This window comes from Paramormyrops kingsleyae, chromosome 1 (assembly GCF_048594095.1).
Source record: "Paramormyrops kingsleyae isolate MSU_618 chromosome 1, PKINGS_0.4, whole genome shotgun sequence".
Lineage (NCBI taxonomy): Eukaryota > Metazoa > Chordata > Actinopteri > Osteoglossiformes > Mormyridae > Paramormyrops > Paramormyrops kingsleyae.
The window spans coordinates 7,764,455-7,775,514 of record NC_132797.1 but is presented as its reverse complement, the minus strand read 5'-3'; the positions used below and the strand labels follow the sequence as shown (position 1 = coordinate 7,775,514).

General features: G+C 45.9%; 1 protein-coding gene and 1 long non-coding RNA gene across 4 annotated transcripts; one reads left to right on the top strand and one right to left on the bottom strand.

Moving 5' to 3' along the window:
- Nucleotides 1-1,603: 1,603 nt before the first annotated feature.
- LOC111842378 (amphoterin-induced protein 2-like) lies at nucleotides 1,604-6,243 on the bottom strand. Of its 3 annotated transcripts, none has more exons than XM_023808915.2 (3): nucleotides 5,627-6,243; nucleotides 4,075-4,149; nucleotides 1,604-3,855 (listed from the first exon to the last, which is right to left on the bottom strand). In XM_023808915.2, exon 3 carries the CDS (start codon nucleotides 3,799-3,801, stop codon nucleotides 2,419-2,421), a length of 1,383 nt encoding a protein of 460 aa, XP_023664683.2. In that variant the 5' UTR covers nucleotides 3,802-3,855; nucleotides 4,075-4,149; nucleotides 5,627-6,243; the 3' UTR covers nucleotides 1,604-2,418. The 3 variants fall into 3 exon arrangements, with proteins under 3 accessions (XP_023664683.2, XP_023664678.2, XP_023664681.2); XM_023808910.2 differs by having other exon boundaries at nucleotides 4,075-4,449; nucleotides 5,627-5,647; XM_023808913.2 differs by lacking the exon at nucleotides 5,627-6,243 and adding an exon at nucleotides 4,474-4,607.
- A 1,196-nt stretch (nucleotides 6,244-7,439) lies between these two features.
- LOC140578611 (uncharacterized) lies at nucleotides 7,440-10,197 on the top strand. The gene is made up of 3 exons (XR_011982870.1): nucleotides 7,440-7,957; nucleotides 9,088-9,228; nucleotides 9,397-10,197. It is a non-coding gene; the product is annotated as an uncharacterized lncRNA (long non-coding RNA).
- Nucleotides 10,198-11,060: the final 863 nt, after the last annotated feature.

The following is an 11,060-nucleotide window of genomic DNA, read 5'->3' as shown; positions in this document are numbered from 1 at the left end:
TATTCTTTTTTTTTAATTGCGGACACTTGAACATGGCATACAGCTACTACGGATTATGCTGGGATGTCTTGTGTATATATACATACAGACATACATATATACATAAATATAGACATAGTACATATAAACATATATATGCATTTGATTGTTATAATTACAACTAACGGTAGCGCAAAAAGCTAAAATAGCCTATTAACTCATCAGGACATTCTTTAATGGTCATCTGTCTGAGAAGATCCAGTGCGCCATCCCACAACTCATTAACTCCAACCTAATCACACAGTATATTAACGACACTAAAACGAACTTTATAAAGCCTGTGATATGAAGCATCCCCGCCATTGATCACTAGATGGCGTTATAATTCACCACAACATGCATTGACCGCATATGTCACCATCTCATAATTAAGACCGTTCTCAGTCTGTTCTGTTGTTTTTTAATAATGAGAATCCTGCAATTTGGAGGCATGACTAGGATACTGGCACCTATGTGTATGTGCCCTGGTCCCAACAAATCACACAGCAGAACTTTAAACATCCCACCTGGAAGTACATCACCTTAGACTCCCTTACACCTTCACCACTCTGAAAAGTAAAGGCACAGAAAATACATACCATGAAATCGGCGTAAATATTCATTTTTGATTTATTCATAAAACAATGTCCAGTTTCCCAAACACCCCTATGTGTTACTCCCATAGAGCTTAATAATATTCAGTTACCAGATTTCTACTGCATGTTGTTTCTATATGCAAGTGACATTCTTTTATACTGATTAAATGCACATTATGTACATCTTAAATTGGTTTAAAGTGGGGAAAAAATTAATACTGTTAATGTCAGGTGTCAGTCTCAGTCATCCTGCAGCTTAGGGGGTCAGGTGACAGTTTACGTCATTTTGCAATCCAGAGGTCAGGTGTCAGTCGCAGTCAGGCCTGGATTGGCCATCTGGTATACCAGGCATTTTCTGGCAAAATTTATATTTATATTTATGATATCCCCACCCCCCATCAGCAGAATATATCATGTGCAAGTATGTGCAAAGTCCAGGGCCGGTTATTAGTCCCGGTCCAAGCCTGGTCTCAGTCACTTTCCACTCCAGGGTTACGTAGCAGCATTTTTGTGTATGTGTAACTGCAAACAAAATATACAACAGCTAATATTTGAAATCAGAAGTTGCTCTTTCCAGTCAATTCCCTGTGTTTGTGCGCACATATAACACGCACGGTTTTCTGCGCACATATAACACGCTTGGTTTTCTATTCATGGAGAGAAACTCATCAGGACACGAAAAAGAGTTTTGTGCTAAAACATGAAGAACACCATTCATACTAACGCTGAAAGGAAGAGCTTGTTTTTGATCTGATCTGTGGAGTGAGTAGATATCAGGTGTCCAGCTCATATTTTTTCTTCTTTTTTTTTTGGGGTGGGGGGGTGGGGTGAGTTTCCCTGAACCCCCCAGGAGAGGGTTAAATTTGTCCCCAGCGATCAGCAGCTGAGTAACAGGTGGCCACTAGGTGCAGCTCACTGATTAGCTGTCAATCACTCGAATGGCCACAGGGGGCGACGCCTGATCTCATGCAGCCTCTGAAATAACTAAACTCAAAGACATCAGGTCCCTGCTGAATCTGTTTAATAAACACTATTTATAGATGCAGCGAGCGTTACGAACAATGTCATCTCATCATTTCACCCTGACGGAAACTGAAAACAGATCAAAATTAAACATTGCACAGCGGCATGATTCACACGACGGGAAGTGTGACTCTGAAAATGGCACTGTAAATCCCTACTGCACAGCATACAGAGTTCATAACGCGGGCTTTAACTTTAAAAAATGTCTCCTAAAGCAAAGCTCTTACGCCGAGTGTTTTTGACATTTGGTCACATGGGCGCATCTACGTTTGATAAATTCAAGAGCACGAACTGTCTTCGTGTTACTGAAGCGATGTTTGTACCGCAGCAACAATGCTTGTCAGGGGCGTAGGAACCTGGAGGGATGGGGAGGACGTGTATCCAACCAATATTTAATTTGGCTTCTTTTGCCACACACACACACCCCCGGCGCCAACAAATAGACCTTTACATTTAAATTATTAAGTCATGTCCTCCCCCATATCAAGCTCTCTCTTTTGCACTAGGTGCTTATAAATTAATAGTGTGTGGACAGATTTACTTTTGGCGTTTTGGGAAAATATCTCAGTATAGAATCAGCTATAGTTTTGCACAGTGCCAGGGCCTTTAAAATTTGATTGATAACACACAAACACAACTACCAGAAATTAGGGAGAGAAAAAAAGTGCAAACGTGAGCTTAATTGACTGAGTACATTTAAAGTAACAATAAGAACATTGATGACAATGATACCTATTAGACAGTTCGACAAAAAACAACCTTCCCAGCTTCACAGAGATAGCTAGGAATCATGGGTATTCACTGTCCCGCCCAGGGCATCGTCCATCGGACCTGCGCTGATCCCTTGGGTGTAAGAAGCATTTCCATCATCGGGCAGAGTAAAAACGACCCTAGCCAGGCGTGACGCCTTCTTGTCCTTGCACCAGTAGTGGCACGGAGTCAGGTAGAGGTAGAGCAAAACCAGTACGAGGCTGGTTCCGCAGGATGCCAGTGTGGTCAAGGCTGTGCTGAAGGTCTGGTCATTAGGATCCCGCTCCCTCACAACTACCTCCACGGTGCGGCTCAGATTCCCCATGGACATGAAAGTAATGCAGGTGTAGGTCCCAGAATCCTCGGGACGGGCCGCCGTGAGCAGCAAGCTGCCATTGGGATAGACGCGCAGCGCCTCTGTGTGGTCACCGGGCCACAGCACACTCTGGGCAGGTGTGAGCCACAGCAGGGGCTCGTGTAGCTGAGCAGGGGCAGAGTCACCACAGTGCAGGATGAGGGTGTCGCCCACGTGCACTTTGGACACGCCCCTTTCGTAGTCCAGGGGCGCATCCATGACTCGGCCTGAGCAGTTGAGGGGCAACGGGCTTACGGCCGTGCCAAAGCCAGAAAGGAAACACGTGTAATCGCCACGGAAATCAATGACAGGAAGGAAGCTCCGTCTGGCCCAGTACCAGAGCAGGGCGTGCAGTGCACAGTCACACACCAGTGGGTTCCCATGGAGATAAATTCCAGCCTGTTGCCTGGATGGCAGAGACATGATGTCATGAACCGGAACTCCTGTGAGTAAGTTATTGGACAGGTCCAAGAATTCCAAGTGTGGAAGACTGAGTTTTCCCACCAGAATCCCGGTAGGGAACTCGGTGAGCCGGTTCCAGCTCAGGTACACCCTGTGGAGACTGTGGAGTCCAGCGAAACTCTGAGGGCTAATTTCCGAGATCTGGTTGTTAAACAGCAGCAGCACCTCCAGATGCTGGAGCTCACAGAACGTCAACGCGCTCAGGCTTCTCAGTCTGTTGGAGGACAAGTCCGCATATCGGAGGATGGGCAGCCGGCACAGGGAGCCAGGAGACAAGTGGCTGATGACATTATGGCTCAGAATCAACGTATCCAGCTTGGCCAGGGGCACGGGGGTCCACTCTGCGTCGAGCACAGAAATCTGGTTGTAGCTGAGGTCCAGCCTGGAGGCAAAGGTCAGGCCGTGCATGGAAACGGAAGAGATGTTGCGGCCGCTGCAGGCGACCACATCTCCAGCACACAGGCAGGCACTGAGGCAGCCCTGCATGTCACTGTGGACCAGGCACATGCAGCAGAGCAGCCCCAAGGCCACACCCACCCTCCTGCAGAGCAGCTTATGAGCCCCCTGGGGGCATGAGTGCAGCCAAGCTGGCAGCATAGTGCACCCCCACCTGATCGTCCTCCCCCTCACAGTGCTCCAGCTGAGTGATAACTAGAAGGAGTACAGGGAAAAAAGCCAATTCATATTTTATTTTCTTTGCTATACAATATTGCTATTTAATTATTACATGCATGTATAACTAACGTTGCTTGAATACAATAACAGGTAAACACATTGCACTTTAATAAAAACCCATATTCAGATAACTAGCGTCTTGGTTAACTTTAAACATCCATTAACTAACGCGGAAAAAATACAAACAAAACGTACCGTTGCCTTTATGATCCTGATCCCTTCAGGAAAAGTTTCTCTTCGCCCGATGTTTCAAAGCAGGTCCTCTCAGCGCTGTGAAGGGAGTATTAAATGAACACAATAAGCCCCTGATTCGACTGATGCCTCGGACGTACAAATAGCACATAAACCGATGAAGTTGGAGGGCGGTTTGAAGTGCACTTCGCAATTTGTTCTGTTCACTCTGCTATTAGGGAGGCACCGGTGCTCCGTGTCGGCACTTCGCTCCGCCCGTTCCGGATCGGTTCGGTGCGGCTCGGCTGCGCTCAGATCACCGGTGTCTGGCGGATGGCCCCGCTGCTTTAAGGGGGGAAGCTGCTGTACGTCTGAAGTGCTCTTAAATCATACTGGAACCTGGAGATCAAAAATCATACTGACCAAAATCGGCATGTTGCCGGCACGGGTAGCAGTCCTCCGCAAAATTTTCTCCAAAATGCAGTGTTATTATTTATAAAGGAGAGGCTTTTGTTGCGCGATTGCCCGCCGCCTGATTGAGCATTTAGCGTGCTGGGTTTTCATGCAATTACCGTGCTTAAGTACAGCATCGACTGGGAGGCGGTTCTCCCGTGAATATCCAACGACAATCATAATGTTTTCTCACTTAAATGATAGAAAAACATGAATCTTTTATTACTCACTTAATTATGGTATTTACTTCAGAAATCACGTCAATTTTAACCCATTTTAGTTTTACTACGAACTGGACAGTGGTTATAATGTCGATTAAACAATAAAAAGACTCGAAACAAAGTCTCCTATATACTGGCGTCTGGATTCACAAGGTCCTTTAGAAGAGGAACGTATAAATTCTGTCACAAATCTATTACAAACAGACGAACAATAATACCTATTTAATAATATAAGCCGTAATTACATTTGCGCAGTGCGATTTGGGGGTTAAAAAAGATAAGGACTGATAACAGCGAGTCGAATCTGGCTGATAATACCTTAACATGCTAAAGGTACGGAAACGCAAATATTCCGGATGTAAGTTTTTACGTCATGAATATTTCTTTTTTAATTTACCAGGTTAGTAAAACAATCGATTGTAGCTGGACAGAGGTACTCAACCTGAAATGTCACTTGGAAATTAAGATAAGTAATAAATTAGCAAGTATGTAAATCCTTTTGGATAAAAGCGTCAATTACACAGTGATAATAATAACAATTCATGTTTTATCTCTGGTGGTCATGGTCTTTACTCACAAGCCTGTATATAATCATCATGACTCATCCAACGCAATCAAGTTCTCTATTCTCTGGAGTGGCACCATGGACATAAATTATGGGAGTGGGGGGGAGTTGTAACCCCCCCCCCCCCCAAATAATCAAAACCAGCCAATACAACCCCTGGGGGGCCCTTAAATGGGTGGAGACCTCAACCCTCCCGATGTTCAATCCAAAGTTATACCCTTTGATAGCACTGTATGTTCTTCTGAAGGTAACACAGAAGAACATGTAGGATGACCATGGAGAACCTCGTCATATAACAGCCTTACTGGGTGCCTGTAAGCTGGATGGTCCTACATACCTGTGTCAGCTTCTCATGCCTTAAATGCAGATCTTCATATGCTGCCCCAGGATCTCCAGCAAATGGAAAATAGCTTGTAAATCATGGTACATCTTCACTTTGTCCTTAATACAGAAAGTGCAATGTTGGGTGACCGGGCGGCACAAGGGACAGTCTAGTTACTGGCAGGACCCCCCAGTGCCTGGACAGAACGGTCCTCTGCCGAAAAAGTCTCTCATTCAAGCCCCAAACTCACTGCCACGATACTTAATACAGCAGCTTGAATATTTTTAGGGACAAGTTGCCTTTGGACGTCTGATTTTTAAGCGTGTGATGTGTTCTGTGTGAATTTCTCTGTCACTGCACCCCCACCGAGCCTGCTGGCTGTCACCGATGTCCCTACGTCACCGACAGAAACCAAAATCTCATCGACTGCGTCTGCGGTTTGCCTCATAAGAACACAGAAACGCCCCATCTTTAGGACTCGCTCTGCGGCTCGAAGCCCACTCCATCCATCAGCATTAATGTCAGCCAATCACTTGGACTTCTGCTCCAAGGTTTAATTAATTCATTTCTTCATTCATTCAGGTGTCCTGAGGGCCGAAACGGGAGGAGTGCGGCACCCCGTGTTCTCCACAGTGCTGTTAAAGTTCACTGAGCTCCTTTGGAGATAGGAAGGGACAGATTCTGCCTTTTTTGTGTGTGTTGTCATGGCGACATGTCACTGTCAGCAGTTCACTGCCTGGGGGTGGGGCGGCTTCACAGGTAACACCTCAAACACCAATCTGATTGCTCCATCTAGGTTAATCATTCACAGTCCAATCACAGTCTTGGTGTTAAACATGCAAATTAAATGTTTAATAAGTGTGAATACAGTTTTAAGCTGCAAGACAATACCAGATGTAATGCTCAGAATAGCATTAATATTTACACTATTTAATCTATTCATGAACCCGGGGCCTATTCCTAGGTGACATGTTCTTAATTCCAACATATTGCCAATTAACTAGCTAATTTAAATAATTTGGTCCTTTATTGCATTGAAATAGAGGGGCCAGCTTTCTGTTACATTTTTAGTATGTAATCATAGCCTAAAGTAAATTAGAATGGTCAGGTCAGGTTGGGGGACGCACACTGGTGCAGCATGTTGCCACATCCACCACTCAACGACACACTTCGGGTGTTTGCAGTTGGCAACCCCCCCAGGCCGACACTCGGTCCAGTCCCACCCTCTGGAAATGGCCATATATCTGTCGGATATTACGTGGCCGTCCACTTGGCCTGGTGCAGCCGCTCGCGAGCCGGACCGCCCTCAGGGAAACGCGCCACATGGCCGTAGTGTCATAACTGACGCTCCCTCACAATGCAGGTAATGTGCCTCTTTCGGGCCTCTCTGAGCAGCCGTCGATCAACAGCAAGGCAAAAGAGCGGGACCCAAGGATTCTCTGAAAAGACAAGGTACCAAAGGAGTCCGGACTTCCTCTCAGATCACTGGATAACGTCCATGTCTAGCAACCATACAGCAAAACAGGGAGCTCATAACTATAGACAATAGATGGTATTTTATGAGAGTTCTCTGAAAATGGACAAATATTGCCTTATGCAAACTGACAGGAGTAAATCAAGTTTTCAGTTTTGTTTTTAGCTTAAAAATAATGACGCGCGGCATTGCTGACCGTATATTGTTGTATTACTCAGGAAATGCTGCACCTGGTCTATAAGGATAATGGAGTTTTTTTCTGAGCAAAGTTCATGGGTGAAAAGTTACCAATTAGCAGCATGTCTGCATGGCTGTCACCTGACTATCGAGGGCTGCCGTTTGGATCTTAGCTTCCTGAGACGGGAGTGAGAGATGAGAAAGGAGCCATCTGCTCAGCATCGGCACGGCTGCCATTGCCAGGCGAGTATGGCGGAGCTCGCTGAATGCCAGTGAGGACCTGCGACTAGCTCTTACTGAAGGAAGCTGGTCTTACTGGGCGATGCAAACTGGGCTTGATGAGACGTGTTGCTTCGTTACTTTACAACCAGCAGTAGTTCACTTATCTACCCAATGCATACGGCATCACAGTGCTCTGGCACTATCTGTAGTGTTGGTATGACCTTTGACCTGGACTTTCGACTTCTCTGCACAAACAGAACTGCCTTAGCTCACTGTTTTTGTGGCTAGTTCACCGGAGGCTGTGCCACTGTTGTAACCATGAGGTAATTTAGAAGCAATAGGTTTCTACTCCACTTCCGAGGCCCAGAATCAAAAATCACTGTCTTTCCCAAGGATGGACATGGCAGAAAAAGGAACGGACTATCCATCGGTGCCCTGGACACAGATCAGCAACAGTGAGGTACCAGCAGCAGGTGAGGAAAGCAGTCGAATGGTGTATTTCTATTAAAACGCAAATAGACTCAGTACACTTGATAACCTTACACATTGGAGCAGTGACTCCCTACTCCATGTGATGCTATATGCTGGAGCAGTGACTCCCTACTCTGTGCGATATCATACTATGGAGCAGTGACTCCCTACTCCGTGAGATACCGCACTCTGGAGTAATGACTCCCTACTCCGTGCAATACCATACTCTGGAGCAGTGACTCCCTACTCCGTGCGATTCCACACTCTGGAGCAGTGGCTCCTTACTCTATGCGTTACCACACTCTGGAGCAGTGGCTCCTTACTCCTTGTGACACTACACTTTGGAGCAGTGACTCCGTACTCCGTGTGATACCGCACTCTGGAGCAGTGGCTCCTTACTCTATGCATTACCACACTCTGGAGCAGTGACTCCGTACTCCGTGTGATACCACACTCTGGAGCAGTGGCTCCGTACTCCATGTGATATCGCACTGTGGAGCAGTGGGTCCTTACTCTATGCGTTACCAGACTCTGGAGCAGTGGCTCCTTACTCCGTGTGACACTACACTCTGGAGCAGTGACTCCCTACTCTGTGTAGCTCCACACAGTACAGCAGTGATTCCGTTTTCTTTTTAATGCAACACATTAGAGCAGTGACTAAAACATGCCAGCAATTTTTCTAGATAATTTTTAAAAAACTACTTTTATTATTATTAAAATATATTCTGTAGTAGAAACCAGCTTTGAGGGAGCAGGTTGTTAGAGAGCAGAATAACCTGTACGGTGTAATTAAATGCTGTCCCAATTTCTATGAATTATTAATTTTCTTAACAGATGACATTATCCAGAGTGCAGCGGCAAATGTCTTACAGTCTAACGGGCAGCTTGGCACACTGGCTACCAGCAGGCTGTCCGCATAAAAGATAATGGCTAAGAAAGAGCCCTAATCTCCGTAATCATCAGCAAAGCCTCATTTGCACTAAAATTGAATATGCATCCTGGGCATAATCTTGAAACAGTGTGAAGCACATGGTGCACACAAATGATCAGCATTAGGAAAATATTTAACTGCTGTATTTCTCCTGAGATGTTGGGGTCCACTTGGACTGACATCTCTGTCCCCCGGGCCCAGTGTCTACGTGGATCCTCCTGCTAGGCGTGGCCACCTTTCTCATGCAGCTTGGCCTGGTCCTGGCTCTGATCTTCTGGTGCTGGAGGCAGGATAGGAGGCGACGGCCGGGCGACCCGGTCAAAGGCAAAGCGGCAGCTGCAGGTACAGGCCGGGTTGGGTGGTTCTGCCCGGTTTACATGCAGCGGCAGGGGGCATGAAGGACGACGCGGCTCCGTTAGCTAGCCCCCGGCCTAGCATAAATACAAACAATGTTCAGTCAGCAAGGTAAAAACAGCTGTGTATTCATTATCTGTCCTGACTGGCTTGCAGGCACCGCATTTCACCAAACTGGGCCATGGGGGCAGTACTCAGACCTTGCTATGGGGGGCATATATAACCTCCTGCCGGAGACTAGCCGGACAGCTGGAACAGACAGCCAATGGGATTTCAAGAGAGGTCATTTCCCTCCCTGGGATCTGGTGCAGTCCCCATAAAGGAAGATGACATTGGCTCAATTGATTATTAATGTCTGCAGAGCGATAAGATTGAAGCCGGCTTACTGATTATCAATGTTTAATAGGTGGCCCATAATGCACCAGTAACAGGCAGCCTCATCAATTACAGATAGATGGCCTTTTCGCAGGGGAGTCTGCTTGGTAATGATCAAGATTTATTACTCTGGGCAAATGCTGCAGTAACACCTGCTGTTTTCTTGTGTGTCGTTTAAGTTAGCTGAAGATGCACTGGATTTTTTAGCGAGCCACTGTACCGAAGAAAGTATATAAAAAATGTACCTGAAACGAGCAAAACAATTCAAATGTTTTATAAAAGTTAAATTGTTGCCAGCTATAGACCTGCAATTCTGGCATACCCAGAATGAAAGACAAATTACCTAGTGAGGGAGATGGGTCAGCTGCTGGGGGAGTTAGAGGTAGCTGTTGCTTCAAATTGTAATAATATAACCTGTTATCTTCTATTCTTAAAACAAAAAGTAGTGCTGTACTGATGTAACACCATGAGTGACCTGTAGGGGGCAGCATCCGTCCTGCTCCCTGTGGGAGCTCAATAGAGAATATCTTTTCCCAGTGTTATTTTTGCACATTCTTTTAAATAAATATAATTCTGCGAGTCTAGCTGGCTCCTTTAATGTTGAGATGACAGCACACATCCATATGTGAATCTGACAAATAGGCATCACCAGCTGCGACGTGTCCCGAGTCTATAAGCTCAGCAGGTCCAAACCTCTCATTTTGGGGCTGGTTCCTCAGGGCAATATAAAGCCAGGCAGGAATTAATACAGAGCCTTCCTATTGCAAAAATACTGAGTGATTTCATTCATTTTTTTGTATGTCAGTTGCTCCTGTACCATCTAAAGAACAATTGTAGCGTTACCTGTGCCACAGAGGAGTATACATTTGCCCACAAGAGGGAGACTGAGACTATATCCGAAAGTGTAATGATGGAAGATAGTTAGCTCCTCCCAGCTTTCCTTTAGCTCGTCCAATCAGAGCAGGTTACAATAGGACCATCAGATCCATTGGATCAGTGGAAAAGACAGTGGGCAGGGCCTGTTAATTTGCGGAATGGCAGCTCATGGGTAGGGGGCGGGGGCATTAATAGGACAGTGTTTCCATGGCAATGGCAGTTCATAGAATACTTCTAGCAGAGTGCAATGAAAACAGGGCGGAGTTTTCCCTTCACATAGGCCATGCAAGGAGCTGAGCGTGACAATGGAAGGGCAGCCACTCTACATCGATCCAAGTCCTCATGAGTCATATTCCTGCCACTTGCTGACCATTTCATTACTAGATAAGAGAGAAGATTAATATTCACACCGGAGCAGAAATGGAACAGCTACCAAGATTAACATATGATGTCAAAATCACAGTTAGGTCCTCGTGTCTCCATAGAGTCTGCTGACGTACAGATTATGCAGCTTGATTGTTGGCTCCTCACCTGGGTCAGGTATGAAATACATCTGTAGCTGGTTTGCA

Bases quoted from the DNA above. Each gene is read 5' to 3' on its own strand.
- LOC111842378 (XM_023808915.2), bottom strand. From the start codon at position 3,801: ATGCTGCCAGCTTGGCTGCACTCATGCCCCCAGGGGGCTCATAAGCTG.